This window comes from Saccopteryx bilineata, chromosome 2 (genome assembly GCF_036850765.1).
Source record: "Saccopteryx bilineata isolate mSacBil1 chromosome 2, mSacBil1_pri_phased_curated, whole genome shotgun sequence".
In the NCBI taxonomy this organism is placed as follows: Eukaryota; Metazoa; Chordata; class Mammalia; order Chiroptera; family Emballonuridae; genus Saccopteryx; species Saccopteryx bilineata.
Window position 1 is genome coordinate 25,490,749 of NC_089491.1, and position 18,899 is coordinate 25,509,647.

Consider the following 18,899-nt stretch of genomic DNA (forward strand, 5'->3'; position numbering starts at 1 on the left):
ATTCTAGAGGGGTGTTTGATGCTTCCCTCAAAATGGCGGGCTTCTACGGCTTGTACACCTGGCTGACTCACACTATATTTGGCATCAATATTGTCTTCATACCATCAGGTAACAACTGTGTCATAACTTCCACTGTCTTCTATTTAAGGAAAGTTGAGCCATTTTACATTCATTGGGAAATGTCATCTCCCTCAACTTTAAAATACTAAAATTTGAGATCTAATCTAGTCCATATTAGGAGCACAGATATGATTTGTAATGTTTATTGCTTTACACCCAGTAGCTAGAACAATACCCAGCACATGGAAAGCACTGCCTAAGTATTTGTTTAATGAATGGATGTCCTTTCACTAAGCACAACACCTAGCATGTAATTGGCACTCAGTAAATGTTTGAATCGAACTGATTGACAGGGAGTAAGAGTTGGTCAAATAGCTTTGTCCTGTGAAGGAGACTGTCCTATGGGCAAGATAAATGCTTCCGGGGGCCCGTGAACTGTCTCCACACCTCTTAAGGTCTATTCTGGTAGCACCTGCATTCCATAAGCACCAGGATGGTTTAATGACCATCTTTTACTTTTACTTTCTGTTAACTCTGCTTCTCCCTTTCCACTTTTTCTTCCTTTCTTTGGCTGCTTGTCTTCCTAAATATACCTGCCTCCTACATTTGCCTCGACCACCATTTGTTCTTTCTCTGGTCTCTGCCCCCTTCCTTCTTTGCATTTCCAAGTCTATTTGGGTTCTTTCCCACTCCGTTGTCCACAGAGCCACCCTCTGACATGCAGGCATCCTGATGAGAGCACGTGGAGGCAGTTTTATGCCAGCCCTGTGAAGCAGGCGGGGTAGGAAATGTCCTTGTTGTACAGAGGATAAACCAAAGTTTCCCAGGGTCACAAACCTGGTTAACGGTTAGGACCAGAACTGGAATCCACATCTGCCTGACTCTTAGTCTCTGTAGGGTGCTTTAACATAATGATCTAGAAGGGGACAAGCTTGAGTAAAAGTAAGATCCTTCAACTAGCGAGTTTTTCTTTTTGTTGTTATTTTAAAATTACATTTTATTTTTAAAAAATGTTTTATTTAGGCCCTGGCTGGTTGGCTCAGCGGTAGAGCATCGGCCTGGCATGCAGGAGTCCCGGGTTCGATTCCCGGCCAGGGCACACAGGAGAAGCGCCCATCTGCTTCTCCACCCCTCCCCCTCTCCTTCCTCTCTGTCTCTCTCTTCCCCTCCCGCAGCCGAGGCTCCATTGGAGCAAAGATGGCCCAGGCGCTGGGGATGGCTCTGTGGCCTCTGCCTCAGGCGCTAGAATGGCTCTGGATGCAACAGAGCGACGCCCCAGAGGGGCAGAACATCACCCCCTGGTGGGCATGCCGGGTGGATCCCAGTCGGGCGCATGCGGGAGTCTGTCTGACTGCCTCTCCTTTTCCAGCTTCAGAAAAATGAAAGAAAAAAAAATGTTTTATTTACTTATTTTTTAGTGAGAGAGACAGACAGGAAGAGGGGAGAGAGATGAGAAGCCCTAACTTGTAGTTGCGGCACTTCAGTTCATTGTTTGCTTTCTCATATGTGCCTTGACCAAGGGGTATTGGGTGGCTCCAACTGAGCTAGTGACCCTTTACTGAAGCCAGCAACCTTTGAGCTCAAGCCAGTGACCATGGATCATGTCTGATTCCATGCTCAAGCCAGTGACCTCAGTGTTTTGAATCTGAGACCTCTGTGTCCCAGATCGATGCTCTATCCATGATGCCACCATCAGTCAGGCTACATTTCATTTTTTATTAGAATCAAGGTAAAGAATATATACTCATATCTGAGCAATAGAAACTCATTTGTGATTTGGTTTTGGACCTAGTACAAATTTTGACCAATGTTCTATAGTTACATTATAGGACTATACATTAACTAACCATGGATTCAAAATAACAACTGCAAGACACAAAACTTTTGTTGCTAAAGAATAGATTCATGCAGTAACACACAGTTTAGAAAGATTTTCAGTATCAAGTTTTAAAACACTGTACCTTCCTTTATCTAGCAGTCAGTTAAACAGGGTTTATCATTCCCTGAAATGTTGAGTGGGTATTTAACTTGTTTTGGTGGAGATCTTCAGGTCAGAGAGCCAATGCTTAGGGTCTGATGTATTGTGGACTGTTTTGCTGATGGTCAGGTGCCTGTTTCCCATCAATCTTTTCCTAGCTTTAGCAGCAGTCCTCGGAGCAGTGCCGTTTCTGGGGACGTACTGGGCAGCAGTACCTGCAGTGCTAGACCTGTGGCTTACACAAGGCTTAGGATGCAGAGCCATCTTGCTGTTGGTTTCTCATCTCTTGCCAACATACTTTGTAGACACAGCCATCTATTCTGATATCTCAGGGTAAGTATTCCACAACACTTCCAGGGAATCATAGCCAGGGATTTCTGCGGCCTTTTTAAAGGAGGTTTTTCGTTTTCTTTTGGAGACGGAAGGAGGGATAGGTGGTAGGAGTTTTTAGTGAAGGAGCCTTCTATGATCCCACTGATAGAATCAAAGTTTAATTTAATATGATTAATACTATTGATGTGAGGCGGTTTAGTATTATATAAGTATTATCTTTAATATAGGAGACCCTAGGTTAAAACAAAATTGTGACTAATCATCTGATTAAGTGACATTTAACCTAGGAAAGAAGTATTACTAGATGTACCTAAAATATTTAAAATTACGAATTAAACAAAAGAAAAATAAGAACGAATTGGTGATTATTTTCAGAACCTCTTTGCTTTTGGAGACAAACATTATTAGGTTGTATGTCTGATTTCCTTGTAAAACCAAATCTTGTCAAGCTAATGTCTAATAGAGTTCTCTTAAGGTATTGTGCAGTACAGGTTATATTTAAGGCAGAAGTCAAACTTTGGCCCTATTATATCAAAAATAAATATATATTTTTGTAGGTTTTGATATTTCTCTTAGAAATTGCATTAAATCAAGCTAGTTTCCATTTAGTTTGATTCACATTGCTCATTAGAATCTTGGATGTAATCAAATGTAGAATTTTGATCAGCTTCTAAGCAGTCACAGTAGTTAATGTACTGTTTTCTTTTCGTAAAACTCACCATCTAATAATGGTAGATGGGGTCCAAGTTTATAGAAAGAGTATACCCTTTAGTTAATTGGAAATTATATATGAACGAATTGTATGCCACCTGTTTTCTCTCTAGTAAGTTAAAGTAGGAAACAAATGATGAAAAACTACTCTGAAGCCCCAGAGGTCCAGAGCGAAAAACAGTAAGCAGCTCCATGGACAAGCCTAACAGGAGCTTTTATGCCTAAACTTGAGAGAGAGATTAAAGCTAAAAGAAGACCATTAGAATGTAGTTAACTGGTGCTTAAGAGTTGAAATTTAGGCCCTGGCCGGTTGGCTCAGCGGTAGAGCGTCGGCCTGGCGTACGGGGGACCCAGGTTCGATTCCCGGCCAGGGCACATAGGAGAAGCGCCCATTTGCTTCTCCACCCCCACCCCCTCCTTCCTCTCTGTCTCTCTCTTCCCCTCCCGCAGCCAAGGCTCCATTGGAGAAAGATGGCCCGGGCGCTGGGGATGGCTCCTTGGCCTCTGCCCCAGGTGCTAGAGTGGCTCTGGTCGCGACAGAGCGACACCCCGGAGGGGCAGAGCATCGCCCCCTGGTGGGCAGAGCATCGCCCCTGGTGGGCGTGCCGGGTGGATCCCGGTCGGGTGCATGCGAGAGTCTGTCTGACTGTCTCTCCCCGTTTCCAGCTTCAGAAAAATACAAAAAAAAAAAAGAAAAAAAAAAAAAGAGTTGAAATTTAAATGGTAGGAATGTAGGGGACAAGCTTATTGACATAGCATACACGGAATACTGCCATGTATCCTTTTTTGGAATAAGGAAGACAAATTATGAATGTAATGTATCAATTTTCTAAAGACTGGTTTACCTGAAATAGTATTGTACTTACTGAACTATAACATAATATGAAACCTCCTTCCAGGGTACACAGTTATTTTTCCCTCACTAAATTGTTGTAGTCAGATATTTTTCACATAAAGTCCTTCTATCACTGCCTAGGTTAAAAACTACATTTTAGCCAGAAGTCTAACCCATGAGTAACAGGGATGCCATTGTATTGTTGTCATCTTTATAAAAAAGCATAATTAATTAATTACATGCTAAATTGGGCTCACTTAATTGTTCTTGATGGAGGTGATCCTAACATGTGACTGATAGAACCAATCCTAAGCCAACATTAACCCATTTCAGGCAGCCATGTAATGGGTGCAAGGAGTCTGTTAACAACACAGAATTTACTCCTTCAGTTGCTGGACTAGGCAAATGTCAGACATGTTCTGTAGGCAAGAAAATTCTTGTATCATAGTGTTACTACAGTGTTCGTTTATCCACATTGAGATTATCTAAAGAAAGCTGTAATGTAGTCAAAAGCCTGGTTTATGAACTTTGTGTTAGAGAATGCATTTCAGGCTTAACCCAGGGTTTATGTTTATTAGAAGTTCTGAGCTAATCTGTGTGCTCTTTATTCCAGAGGGGGCCATCCTTACTTGACAGGCTTGGCAGTGGCTGGCGGAGCGTACTACCTGGGCCTGGAAGGGGCAATCATCGGACCCATACTTCTCTGCATACTTGTGGTTGCTTCCAACATCTATAGTGCCATGCTAGTGAGTCCCACGAATTCAGTGCCCACGCCAAACCAGACCCCATGGCCTGCTCAGACTCAGCGGTGAGTTAAAGCAGAATGATCTTAAATTCTGTGTGACTTGAACTATCCTGTCTCTTTCTTCTGATCTGAGTAGTCTTATCAGGATACGGTATTTCAGTGCCTACACTCTGCTAAAGATTGTAGTAGACACTAAGATAAATCATTGGGTTTTATATGCAGGAACATATGAAAACTAAATTGGGTCAGAATTGTTGATATTATGAATGACCAAAAATATAAAAGACTGTTTTGGGACATAGTATACCTGGTTAAAGGAAACTCAAAATGTAGGCTTTTCAAACACAATGCATGAGTCTGTGTTTCGAACCTAGATTTGAATTGGGAAGAATCTGGAGAATGTTTCCAGTACAATTGGAAACATTTGAATATGGACCATATATTAAGCAATACTGTTAACATCAATGTTAAGTTTCTTAGGCATGACACTGATAATTTGATTATATAGCAGAAGATCCTTGAGGGGTGCAGTGTCATGACATCAGCACCATCTTTTCTGTCCTTTTCCTTTTTCTTTTCCTTTTCTTTTCTTCCTCCCTCCCCTCCGCTCCCCTCCCTTCCCCTCCTCTCCCCTGCCCTCCCTTCCCGTCTCCTCCTCTCCCCTCCCTTCCCGTCCCCTCCTCTCCCCTCCCTTTTTCCCCCTTCCCCCTTTCTCTTTCTTTTCTTTCTTGAGATAGTGTGACAGACTTCCGCATGCACCTTGACCAGGATCCACCCAGCAACCCCTGTCTAGGGCTGTTGTTCAAATCAATTGAGCTATTTTTAGTGCCTGAGGCTGACATGCTTGTATCAACTGAGCTATCCTCAGCGCCTAGGGCCAACACTTGAACCAGATGAGCCACTGGATGCAGAAGGGGAAGAGGAAGAAAAAGGAGAGGAGGGGGAGAAGCAGGTGGTCACTTCTCCTGTGTGCCCTGACCAGGAATCAAACCCAGGACATCCATATGTCTGGCCAAAGCTTTATCCACTGAGCCCAACTGGCCAGGACAAGCTTTTTATTTTCAAATGTTCAAAGTTTATTTCACATCTCTGGGAGGCAAAGAGTCAGCAGCTCTTAAGTTGTTGAATTAGAAAAGATTTCAAGATTTACATAAATGAATATTTTAAAAATCACATTGAAACTTTAGGGGAAGCAGATTCCCAAACATTTTTCAAAGAGCAAAGGACTGTAAGTGAGAAACCACACTGCACACTTCCCATGCTGTTAAAGGAACTGTCAGGTGTTAACAGCTGTCTTTTGTCACCCAGCCACATGTTGTCCCATTCTACATTGCTTGTTTACCACTGAGGCTCTTGGTAGCATAATCATCCTTATGGTTGGGGAGAGAAGACTGTATTTTGGTAGTTTAGATAAGACATTTACCATTTTTAGAAATACTGTCAATGTAGTCTTTATTTCTGTGTCTCTTCCTAATCTAGAGAGTTGCAATTTTATGAGCCCTGCTAATTCATTAGCTCTGTGCCTCTTGATGAGGCCAGAAAGAAATCAGAGAAAGATAGGCCCTGGCCGATTGGCTCAGTGGTAGAGCGTCGGCCTAGTGTGCGGAGGACCCGGGTTCGATTCCCGGCCAGGGCACACAGGAGAAGCGCCCATTTGCTTCTCCACCCCTCCGCTGCGCTTTCCTCTCTGTCTCTCTCTTCCCCTCCTGCAGCCAAGGCTCCATTGGAGCAAAAATGGCCCGGGCGCTGGGGATGGCTCTGTGGCCTCTGCCTCAGGCGCTAGAGTGGCTCTGGTTGCAATATGGCGACGCCCAGGATGGGCAGAGCATCGCCCCCTGGTGGGCAGAGCGTTGCCCCATGGTGGGCGTGCCGAATGGATCCCGGTCGGGCGCATGCGGGAGTCTGACTGTCTCTCCCTGTTTCCAGCTTCAGAAAAATGAAAAAAAAAAAAAAGAAATCAGAGAAAGACAAACGCCTTATGATCTCTCTTACATGCGGAATCTAAAAAATAAATAAACCAAGCTCATAGATACAGAGAGGAGGTTGGTGGCTGCCAGGGAAGTGGGCGCAGATGGGGGACAAGTCAACTGTTTCTGTTTTGTATTTTTAGTTTAAATAAATTCAAATAAAAATTTAAAGGAAATTATTTCTGCATCTCTAGGTTATGGGGTTTGTTTTCCAGGAAGTAATTGAAGTTAGTTTAAGATCAATGCTATGTCCATAGGGTTTTCCACACACACCATCATCACTACCCTAAACGTTTAAAGAAGATAAAATGTTGAGATGGAAAACTCCTAGTAACTGCTTTTTCAGCTTGCTTAATTTTGTTTTCTTTCTTCTGAGTCCATTTGGAGGCTTGCTTGGCCCGGGGGCAGAATTGAATAGTAGGTATGAATTTCAAGGTTTCTGCTAAGCTTACTTGTCAACAGAAGGCTGTCACCAGGCCAACCACAGTCTTAATCTCATTTCATGCAGTTTTGCCCTGAGGCAGAACTTTTCATTCATAATTTAAAGGAATTGAATAGTTAGAGACTCAAACTTGCAGGTGTCTTAGAAGTTTGAAAAGATGTCAGATGATGAATTTAGAAACCTGTTGGGTGGTGGAAATGCTTTGTAGTATTGGCCAGTTTTTGGTTATTGATTGTAAAGCTTTTCCAGGGCTTCCCAGAATTGAGCACTGCCAAAAATTCTTATTGTCTGAGACAGCTTGTAGTCAACTCTGCCTGTGTACAGATGTTAAAACACAAATTTTGGTGATACTATGAAAAACAGATATATAAATAAATACATGTCTAGTGCAAAGGTTTGATGGGGAGGGCATGTAATTTTACTCCCCTAAAGGGACTTTTGTCAGTGTTGAGAGACATTTTGATTGTCATACTGTCATAGGTAAAGCCAGGGATGATGCTAAACATCTTATAATACACAAAAGTATCAGTAGTGCTGTTATTGAAAAATCCTGACTTGATTGATTGGCTAGAATCTAGATAGATAGATATTACTGTATATAAAGCATGTATGTGTGTGTACATAAATCTTAGTTTGGGGGAGTTGTTCTCAGAGTTTTAAAATATTTAAGGAAATAATTCAGTTCGTAGACCTATGAGCATATATTCAAATGTTGGTTTTGGCCATGTCACACACAAATCATTTCAAAGCCACAGGGGCCATAGCGAGGAAGCTCACCCATTTCTCAGAGTCTTTCCTTTGGAAGTGGAGCTGTGCTAGTTTGAGGCGTGCTTCAGAGGCTCAGGGCACCACCCACTGAAAGAGCCTTGAGATAACTGAGCACTCTTGATGTAATCTCTTCTCTGTATTCTTTTTCCTGTGTTCCTCTTGATATTGAAATATTCCAGACATTCTATGAAAGGGTTAGTCTTTAATATACCTCTGCTCTGGCTAACCTTCCTAAATATTTATATGAACTGAAAATTGGGAAGACAAAAGATGTAAGAAGTTGGCATGGGTGTGGAATTGCACCTGAAGTTCATAATTATTTGCTTTACAAATTTTTAAATGGTTTGTACCTAATGATAATTTATTTCCATTGTTTGTTTCTATAACTGTGTGTGATTTTCTGAAGTTTTGGAACACTTTTCTTATATTCTATTTTAGGTCTGTTTCTAATGAAAAAGTTAAGTAATCTTTTTAATACTTATAGGTATGAAAATAAAATAGCCTTTGACAGATAATCTAAGGAGAAACAACATGGTGTAGTGATATGACTACAAGTTAATATAGTATAACATGAAGACTTTAAAATTGTCTTGAAAACAAGCTTTTTAAACTCAGATGTTTTTCTGTGTTCCTAAATAGTAGTAAAGGAGCAAGGTAAACTTTATATAAAAGGATGGTAATGAACTTCTGCTTCGTACTTGTATCCTTTAAGATAGATTTGGTTTCATATAATACAAAACAAACAAACTTGAAAAACCCATCATCAACAGAACTCAACTTAAATGACTTAAATGAGCTAGAAGTTTCTTTTTTACTTGAGCGAAAGCAACCCAGAGGTAGGCAGTCCAGGGCTAGTATAACTGTTGCACAAACATCCATGCCAACCCTCCCTCCTTGATGTTCTGCCAGCCTTAGTGTGAGGTATCTTCATCTAAGAGGGGTGCTTGAGCTCATGTTCATTGATAAACTCTGACCTGGCCATTTGGCTGCCGACACAGATGCAGACCTGACGGGGTGACATAATCCTAGCCCAGGCATATAAATTATATAGTAGAGGCAAACTAGCTACTCCAGTCCTGAGGAAGGCACCTCATAGATGCAGCACATCATCTCTGTCCAGCTCAGATGTTTCCTGTCAGCAGTATTCACTTAGCTTGCCTGGTATGGGTCAGACACAGTTCAGTACCAGGTAATTGATGAAATCCTAACCCCCTTTCTCCTGCCCTGAACCATATCCCTCAGAGGTTGGACTTTGCTGGGTCAGGTTTCCTGTTTTGCAGTAAAACTATCCACTTAGTGTTTGATCTTTGATCTTTTAGCATTTTTCTCTTAACATTGGGTACACTTTCCAGCCAGTAAGAAGAGGGAAGGGCCCTGGCCGGTTGGTTCAGTGGTAGAGCGTCGGCCTGGCGTGCGGGAGTCCTGGGTTTGATTCCCGGCCAGGGCACACAGGAGAAGTGCCCATCTGCTTCTCCACCCCTCCCCCTCTCCTTCCTCTCTGTCTCTCTCTTACCCTCCCGCAGCCAAGGCTCCATTGGAGCAAAGTTGGCCCAGGCGCTGAGGATGGCTCTGTGGCCTCTACCTCAGGCGCTAGAGTGGCTCTGGTTGCAACAGAGCGACGCCCCAGATGGGCAGAGAATCGCCCCCTGGTGGGCGTGCTGGGTGGATCCCGATCGGGCGCATGCGGGAGTCTATCTGACTGCCTCCCCGTTTCCAACTTCAGAAAAATACAAAAAAAAAAAAAGAAGAGGGAAGGGAAGAAGATCACCCTTCCCTTTTAAGGACACTGCCCAGAAGTCACGTAACACTTCCACTTATATCTCATTGGCTGGAACATTGTTACTTGGTTTTTAGTTTCAGGGGAGGTAATGTTTTGGATGAGAGACAATGGACTCAGCAAAAACAATGGAGTTCTTGAACAACTGGCAGACTTTGAAACAATATTCAAATCATTAACTTGTGAAAATATTAAGAAAAATGATTATAGAACCCCATCAGTCAAGCCTTTCAGATTATAAAAATAAGGTATTATTCTGTAGCAACGAATTGCTGGTTAGATGCTGTTTTTTCTTGTTTTCAGTATCTCTGTTTTATTCCTCCTAGCCCCTCGTTTCCAACAGCAAACCTAATTATTTTATCTTTTCTTCTTATAGGACTTTCCGTGACATTTCTGACGATTTGAAATCTTCAGTAGACTGACATGGCTTTCCCTGCAGTGATTTCTCTAGGAAGTTCAGCCTTGACTGTGAGTTCAGCTGAGCTGTGCCCTCTGTCCTTTAGCCTTGCCTAGTGAGCAGAGCGCGGAGGAGGAGGCGGAAGCCTGGCCTTCCATGCAGAATGGGAGCAAAAGCGAACCTGCCGTGGGCTGCTTTGCATCGTAGAGCACAGCTTCAGAACTCCAACATGTGGTTTGCTCACTGAACTGTTGCGGAGAGGGCTTGAAAAGTTTTATACACTGGTACCATGGCTTGAAATTATTCTTTGCTTATCTATATTATTATAATATGTATTTATAAAGTTATTTTTAAGAGCCGTAAACTACCTGCTGTTAAAAATGCATAGTGTAAATTTTTTCCTGTTTAAAGAAATCTGTTCATAAACTTTTCTATGACAGTCACTTTTCAATGAAAAGGGCTTTCACTTTTGAGTATGTAGTTGCTTGAGTAGGAAAAATGAGTCTTCGCCCTTCTCCCACAACCGTATGGTCCTCTAAGAAGGAACTAATCCTAAGTGGGAGGGCGGGTGGCTCTTTTCAAGTTCAGTTAGTTGTGTGTTGCAACTGGGGAGAGACAGACTGAAGAGCTTTCTCCCCTTTCTTCTTCCTTCCTCCCCCAGTACACTGTTGCCACATTTCTAAAACTTGGCAGCCCACATCCAAGTGAAATACTTATAAGCTGCTCTTAATGGTAACAATATGATGGAATTCAAGTTGTGTTTTGTTTTTTTTTTTCTTTCCAAATGTCTTAAGTGAATACTCTCAGGTGCGGCAGTACTCTGGTCTGTTAAATGTATCCCCATTTCACTATTTGGAATTCTGCCACTTGGTTACTTACAAGCTAGACTTTTATATTTATGTAGTATGTTTCCATCACATAGCACAGTGCCTTGCACATAAGACTCTAGATGAATGCTTGTGGAATTAAATTGCGACTTTGTAAATATGTCAGGTATCACAGAAACCAGTATAGTGCTTTACATTTGAAAAGTCTCTGCCTATAATTATTTCACAACAACTTCACATAACCTTTAATATAGCTTTCTGTTGTTTTACAACAGTTTCACAGAGATGGGGGAGCTTAGGGTCAGAAAAGTGGCCAACTCAAAGTCATAAAATTTAATAAGGTTTGACTTCAAATTTTCTGGCGCCCTAAGCCTGCAAACTGCTATCCTGAAGTGTTTCTTCTAATATCTTACAGTTTTCCCAGTGCTGTGAGATAGAGTAGGTGTCCTTGGATTCATCCCACTGTGGACAGGGCTGGGACTAGAACCCAGCTCCTAGCTGAGTGCCCTTTCTTCTTCTGTATATATCAATCATCAGCCCCTTTCTCTGCCCTGAAGGGAATATGGAGGAGAAAGGGCCCTTAGTGTCAGAATCAGAGATCACCTTTATGGAAAATGAGAAGGCAGTTTTGCTAAAACACCTTCTCACTAAGAAGCATAGGTAGTGATAATTAGCTTAAATTTATTCTGTTATTAAGAAAAGCTTCATCTAGAAGAGAGGCCACCATAACTGTTTATACGGGAGACTATGTGCAGATCTCTTTATTATGAGTCCTTCAACAATTATAATTTGATACAACATCAAGTGTTAACATTTGGTCACAGAGTAACTCATTATTCTCTTTAGTCAGTTGTTTAATCATTCATTCAGTAAAACATTTGCTGAGAGTTTGCCAAACTCTAGGTCCCATGCCAGGCACTGGACTGGGTGCTGAAGGGGATAACTCATAAGAAGACCTTCTCTCACATTAAATCTCAGCCACATTTCATATATATTACTAAAATAGAAACTTCGCATTACAGGGGTTAAAAAAGCAATCAGGTTTGAGTTTTGTTAATTGTATACTGGTAAGTTCATAGCTGTAATTAGCACATTGAGTTAGGGTGCATATACAGACTGTGTTCTCCCAAAGTATTTAAGCTGTACAAACTGATATTACAAAAAAAAACTTGAGTTACTGTATGGCTGTAGCTGGTCATAATTATTTGTATAAATACCAGGTTCTTAAAGGGAGGAGCTCTGAGCTCTATGGGAGTAAATTAAAGCTGCCCAAATGAGCAGTGATGTAGTACCGCCCTGGAATATCAGGAGCAGAGATGCCCACAGGGCTACACAGTCCCGATTGGGAAACCGCTGTGCCCCAGCACACAGCAGCTGTGTAAGGACTGGAAGGCTGACCAGCTCGGGGCGGCCTTCCTGGAACCCTCAAAAAACAGAAACGTGCCTCTCAGAGAGAGGTTTTGCAGGATTTTCACAGGGCAAGGAGAGCAAGTGGTATGAAAAGGTAGGAATCTCAAATTCAAGTCTCAAATTCAAGTCTCAAAAATGACCAACCCTCAGATTCCCAGTTAAAATTTGACCCAGAAAGAGGGAGAGAAGTAGCTTTAATAAAAACTGAGTACAGAAATCTTATCACAACATCTTGCATTTTACAGCTTTATTAAAGATTTGTTTTAAGTTCACCTTGACTGTTCAGTTGTAAACTGAATGGAGGAGGAGATAAAAGCTCTCCACACAAATGAGCAGAGAGAACAAGGCGTGTGATACTCAGCGTAAACTCCATGTCCTATAAGCCCTGCTTTAGTTCCGAAATTCTTATCACACTCTCTGTTCCTGGAGGAGACCTCTTTAGGACCACCTTGGGTACCAGTCTTCTTTATTTTTAAATTTTCAGGGAATCCTAACACACTCCTCCACGAGAGATGGTTAGTTGGCAGTGTTCCCTTGACTTCTCAGACTGGTGTGGATTGGCTCTGGACAGCGGGAGGATACCCAAGGATTGTTATGGAGATGCTGCATTTAAACCAACTCAGTAGCCCTTGGAAAATAGCAGCTGTTTATTCCAGTTAAGAAAGGCTGTCAAGGTCCTGCAGATAAGGTCCTCTGGCTGACCTTGGCATTAACACGAACCCATCATGACCCTCAGGACTTCCGCTAGTTCTCACTTTCATTTATTTAGAGCCTCAGGATGTGTCACCACTGGGCAACAACTACTCAGAAATTCAGGCCATGAGGGTTAGATTAGAGCAAAGTAATTGTAGGTGAGCTATCCAGAGCTTTCAACGTCAGGCTTATAGGAAAAACCCCTTTCAAACTTCCCGTACTCTGGTCCTGACCTGAAGTCTCCTCCAAGGGTCTTCCAAGACCCTTACAAGAGTATTACAGTAGGCTCTGCACAGTGGAAATAGCCTCTAACAACAGACTTCCAGATGCTAGTTCCAGCTAAGAATAAGTACTTCTGTTTTTATTACCTTTTGCCTTTATATTTTGCTATCAAGATACTATATATTCATTTTATTAACTTATTGAGGACCTGCCAAAAAATATGCAACTATCTGAAACCACTGAGCAGTTATTTTTTGATAGATTTGATTTACAATTCTCTTATTTTTAAACTGTCTACTTGTATTGTAGACATTCTGTACTAGGACGGATCTTATATAATTAGATGATTCTGTCATTTTCCAGAGAAGGAAATATATCTATAGGTTCCAACACACACGGAGCCAGTTAGTAACAATTCAGAGTAGAATATGGTTCTTTTTTTCTCTCAATCCATTGTTCTACTTCTCTTCCCTTTTCCTCATAGTTGAGTAGCTTTTGGGAAAACGTATTCCTTATAGCAGTAATTCAAAGGGATGTTAGTAGATGGGATGAGAATAAAAGTGCGTAAGGGAGAGGGGATTCCATGGTTAATTAAAGTGAGAAATGGTGGGTTTGTTTTGTTCTGTAGGACTTCTAAGGGTTTTTAACGGTGCTTTATATATTGTGAATTTATAAGGGGACAAAGACTGCGTTATTTAGACTAGACTTTGAACTGCACCCACACCCTCCTTTTCTCAGAGCATCTCAAAGGACGACTGGTCCTTTGGGAAACACGGCTCAACAGGAAGTTTACAGCTCTTGCAGAAGGCATTCTTACTGGAATGATAAATCTGAAGTTACCATGGTACCCATAATTGTAATAAATCTCAGAGTTTCGTAAGATACTAGAAAAAAAAGTCCCCTCAGAGCTATACGTAAAGTATAGAGCCTTCCCACCTATGGTATGTAAAATCAGTATTTGTGTTTAGCATTGCAAGTTTTTCAGGCACCAATTAATGTGCAGATATGATGTGATGATATATTGATATGACATTTTAATAATGCTTTTGTATGGCACTTTATAGTTTTCAGACTACTTTCATAGCAACAACCCTGTGAGATAGGCAGGCGTTAAGTATTATCAGATGAGGTACTAGAGGCTCAGAAAGGTTTTTGTGATTCCCCCCCACACTGAAGTTTATACCACAAAATAATGGAGCCAGAATTCACTTTCAGAATTTCTGACTCCAAGTCCAGAGTTATTTATACCTGGTTTCTTGTTTTTCCTCTAGCTTTATATTTTACAACGAAAAGTGTGGAAGCAATTCTTAAAGTTTCCATTTTGGCTTCTTCTTAAACCCTGTTTCTTTATTGCAGCAACTTGGAAAATGTAACTCCTACTATAGCTATCTCAAAGAAAACCCTCCTTTTGTCCCTACACTGACATATGTTTAGGTGACTGGAGTGCATTTCAAATACCATTTGATTTTGAAACCCAGATTGGATATAGAGTTGTGATTGCTTATATAATTTTGGAAAATGTATCATTTCTGCAAAGTAGAGATGGTTTGAAAGTAAAAAGGAGTATTCAAATAAAACAGTACATCTTTATTCTCTCACAAATGCTGTTTCTTAGCTTTAACTTGCTTTGACAACCTACTGATGTAACTTCTTTGTAAATGTAAAGTATTTATATTTTGAAATAAAATTACTAGTGTTGAATGAATCAGGTGGTAAACTTAGTCTCTTTTCTGTTGGGTAATTTGATCTTCGGTGAGGTCAGACTTTCACAAACACATCCGTCTCTTTGGCACCAGTGCTTACAATGAATTTTTATGAACTATGGGCAGCTTGCATAAAAGAAGATGCATCTGGGGAGTGGTGCTGGGCCCCTTCAGAAGGTGAGACGGTCCGAAGCTGAGGTTGGAGCCCTCAGTGCACAGGTTAAGTGCCCTAAAGGTGGGCAGATAAGGAAATGGTAAGGTAGGTGGCTAGGAAATAAGAAATCAGAGGGGCAAAAGACAGGTGGTAAAGAAACTGCACATTTTGATTGAACAAAAGCCCAAGTTATGGCTATATTCAATACCAGAGATACTGGTGCAGCATGGGCAGATGGCGCTGAACCCTCAGTGGGAGTGCTGTGAAACACATTGCAGTGATGGGGCAAGGAGGGTTTGCTGACACCACTGGCGGTCTTCAGCTCATCAGCCTGGCATTATGGGTGGAGAAATGATCTTGGCCAAGGTGTAAGGTGGACTATTCTGCTCTGATGGTTTCTCACTGGCAGATAATGCTCACAAGTATTTCTTCATGCTTCTCAGTTTCTTAGTCTTGATTAAACCCCTTTACAGGGGTGTGCTTTTTTTTTTTTTAAGTTTTATTTTTTAGAGGGGGGGTGTCAACAGAGATGAGGGAAGGGAGGATCAGAAAGCATCAACTCGTAGTTGCTTCTCCCAAGTGCCTTGACCAGACAACCTGCAACCTCAGCATTCCAGGTCAAGGCTTTCCACTGCACCACCGCTGATCAGGCTGAAGGAGTGTGGTTCTGAAAACCTCCTTCTGGCTTTGCTCCTGGGACCTTTAGAGCAGGGGTCAGGAACCTATGGCTTGTGAGCCAGATGTGGCTCTTTTGATGGCTGCATCTGGCTCACAGACAAATCTTTAATAAAAAAAAAATGTTAAAAATATAAAACATTCTCATGTATTACAATCCATTCATTTCCTACCGCTCATGTTCATGGTTGCCGGTGGCTGGAGCCAATCACAGCTGTCCTCTGGGACAACAACAAATTTTTATTGGATAATGCGTAATGTACATGGGTCGTTGTATGGCTCTCACAGAATTACATTTTAAAATATGTGGCGTTCATGGCTTTCTCAGCCAAAAAGGTTCCTGACCCCTGCTTTAGAGTAAGGGGTTTTCAGCTCTCCCATTGCAGTCATGCAGGGTTTCTGTAGGCTTAAATTTAGTCAGAAGTAAACACTAACCATCTTTTCAGTCAATGACCAGCTGTTAAGAAACTGTTCTGTGCTAGGCACTAAGGGGAAAGTAGTAGTACTGAACAGGAGGTGAAGCTTTTCCTTATGCTCTATTTCATTTCCTTTTCAAGAGAGTCTGAACAGTGTTGCTCGCCAAGCACCTAGATACTCCGTAATTGCATAATCAAATATTCCATGTTCTATCCCGCTCAAGATATATGTGAGACACAGTCGAAAAAGGAGCATAGTGCAGGGGAAATGGGGCGTCGGAAGCACAGTTGCCAGTGGAATTCCCGTCTCAGGGTAAAAGCCCGTCCTTCCAGACTTGACTGATTCTGCTCTACTAGTTAATTTCAACCCCAGCTCAGCTTGCCGCTGAATTGGAGTTAGGACGAGTCATTTATCCGGAGGACAGAAGGCTTTGCTGGAGACGTTGCCGTCGTCGGCGTAAGAGGCCATGTGGCCGTGGGAAGCTCTCAGGTGTCTTGCTTATTCTAGTGGGGCGAGACATGCGTGGAAGCCCCTGAACAGTGGCCCCAGGGGAGAGACGGGGCGGGGTCCGGAGGCGGGTACTGCCGGGGCGGGGATGCAGGGCGGTCCGCAGACAAAAGCGCGTGGGGGCCAGGCAGTGGCGGGGCGTCCAGGGGGCGGGGCTCGGCGGCGGCGGAGCGGACCTGGGGACGAGGCCGCCCCGGGGGCGGGCCCGGCTGGGGGCGGGGTCTCGGGCGGCGCGGGTGCCTTGCCGCCGCTGCGGGCGGGCTGGCAGGCGGCGGGCCCGCAGTGGCGCGGCGTCCGAGCTGCGCGACGGGCGGAGGGCCATGGCCGCCTCTCCGGGCCCCGCCGGCGTTGGCGGCGCCAGGGCAGTGCAAGGCTCCGGCCCGTCCGGCTTCGGCTTCGACTCAGGACTCGAGATCAAAACCCGCTCGGTGGAGCAGACGCTGCTCCCGCTGGTTTCTCAGGTAAAGCGGATCCCGGCGCGGCCCCCACGTCTCCTGGCCGCAGCCGGCGATGGCGGCGGCGCTCGCGCCGGGGGGCCGGGCGGGAGGCAGCGGCTGCCCCACATTCCTCGCCGCATGACGGCGTGGGTGTCCCACCGCCTCTCCGGGCTGGGGAACCAGCCTCGGCGGAGGAGGCGGCAGTCGGGATCCTCCGAAATCCCGAGGCGAGGTCGAGTGTGCCGAGCGCAGGGGAGGCTGCGGGGCGCGGACCCCAGTGCGGACTGGAGTGCCCGGCCGGCAGGTGCGCCGCTCGGCCTGTCCCGCCACCCCGCTTCGGGGTTGGGGTTGGGCGATTCCTGCCCAGCGAGGCTCCCTCGGAGGGTGGGCGGCGAGTCCAGCTCCCGGGAGGCAGAGAGGACCCCTGGGGGGGTCCCCCGCTGGCACCTAGGGGCCCTCCTGTCGCTGCTCTCTAACCCGTCGCAGGCTCACATTTGCATCCCCAGTCCAAAGGCGGACTGGTGGCCACGCTGGCCGGGACATTCCTATCCGCCTGGAGGTCCAGCGCGCTCTCCCCGAGGCCTTTGTCCCTGTCCCCGCGCGCGTGTGTGTGCCTGCTCGCCCCGCTCCGGTTCACCCCGCGCCACCCTGCTCCTTCTCCTTAACCTGCCCGCTCACGCCAGTGGGCTTGTGTCCGGCCTCGGGAGAATGACGTGAAGGACACACTTCTTTTTCTATCCCGTTTGGAATTTATGCCTTATTGTATTTGTTGGTCCTACCAGAAGTCTGGAATCAGCTAGCTGACGCGCTTCGTTTCAGAGAAGTTTTTGTTCCCGTGAGCCGAGGTATACGTAGCCCGAGGGCTCGAATTCCTCACCTTGATCTGTTGTCTTCTGCCAAGTACAGTGGGGAGGGAAGAATTCGGTGCCTTGTGGAGCGCGTTGGCGTTGTGTGACTCAAGGAGATTGCAACGTCTTGATGACTCACACTAGTATTGCCAGAATTTTAGAGGTAGAAGAAATCTTAAAGATTACCCGATTCTAAATTAAAAAAAAAAAAATTCTTGCAGCATCCTTGACACCTGGTCGCATCCATTGCTTAAACGTGTTTGTTCAGTGATGGGGTTGGTCCATAGCATTTTAGATGCCGTCTCTTCTCCAACCCAGCCCTGCAGATACTTGAAAACAGCAATCACACATGTCCCTAGATTCCTGTTATGCTGATTAAATGAACAGTTCCATTTTCTTTCCCTGTGCTCGTTTTAGCCTGGCCAACAGAATAGTGAGTGAATACACCTGACAACCTCCTTCCCCGCCCCTTTCGTGTCTGATGGAAGCACTGACATAGGGAAGGGATTGCTAGGATTATTTAGTTCTGACTACACTGCCCCTCCCCCAAAAGAATGCTGCCACCACCACCACCACCACAACCAATACAACCACAACCTAAAATGAGAAATACTGGAGTAGTTTTATGAGACACAGAGATAAGTGAGTGGTGGAGTTCAAGTATTTTATGCATTTATTTAACATTGACTGTACCACAGGCCACGTTCTAAGCACTTTATAAATATTAACTCATTTACTTCTCATAATAATCCTGTGAGGTAGATAGATGTTTATTCTCATTATCTGGAGAAGGAAACAGAAATAGTGAGGTTAAGTAACTTGTCATAGGACTGAACTACAAATGTCAAACTGGGACTTGAACCCAGACAGCATGGCTCCAGAGCCCATGCTCTTAGCGATTCCATGTGCTGTGTCCTTTCTAGAAATCAGAAGCAGTGATGAGGTCAGCTAGTTTGGTAGGTGCAGACAAGAGCGTCTACAATGGAAAAACAA

The 18,899-nt window shown here is 43.9% G+C and overlaps 2 protein-coding genes and 1 non-coding gene across 4 annotated transcripts in view; all 3 read left to right on the forward strand.

The window, feature by feature from the left end:
* TMEM245 (transmembrane protein 245) overlaps positions 1 to 14,870 on the forward strand; it is an 84,327-nt gene extending 69,457 nt beyond the window's left edge. For both annotated transcript variants that reach the window (XM_066256576.1, XM_066256577.1), the window contains 4 exons: positions 8 to 108; positions 2,197 to 2,371; positions 4,531 to 4,725; positions 9,993 to 14,870. In XM_066256576.1, coding sequence (XP_066112673.1) covers positions 8 to 108; positions 2,197 to 2,371; positions 4,531 to 4,725; positions 9,993 to 10,038 — 517 coding nt within the window. In that variant the 3' untranslated portion in view covers positions 10,039 to 14,870. The remainder of the gene's footprint in view (positions 1 to 7; positions 109 to 2,196; positions 2,372 to 4,530; positions 4,726 to 9,992) is intronic.
* Positions 6,223 to 6,298, forward strand: TRNAT-AGU (transfer RNA threonine (anticodon AGU)). Its single transcript has one exon. It is a non-coding gene; the product is annotated as a tRNA-Thr (tRNA).
* A 1,968-nt stretch (positions 14,871 to 16,838) lies between the features above and the next one.
* The window catches only part of CTNNAL1 (catenin alpha like 1), a 76,094-nt gene continuing 74,033 nt past the window's right edge, over positions 16,839 to 18,899 (forward strand). Inside the window, exon 1 of the mRNA XM_066256578.1 lies at positions 16,839 to 17,082. Within this exon, the coding sequence (XP_066112675.1) occupies positions 16,942 to 17,082 (141 nt within the window). The 5' untranslated portion in view covers positions 16,839 to 16,941. The remainder of the gene's footprint in view (positions 17,083 to 18,899) is intronic.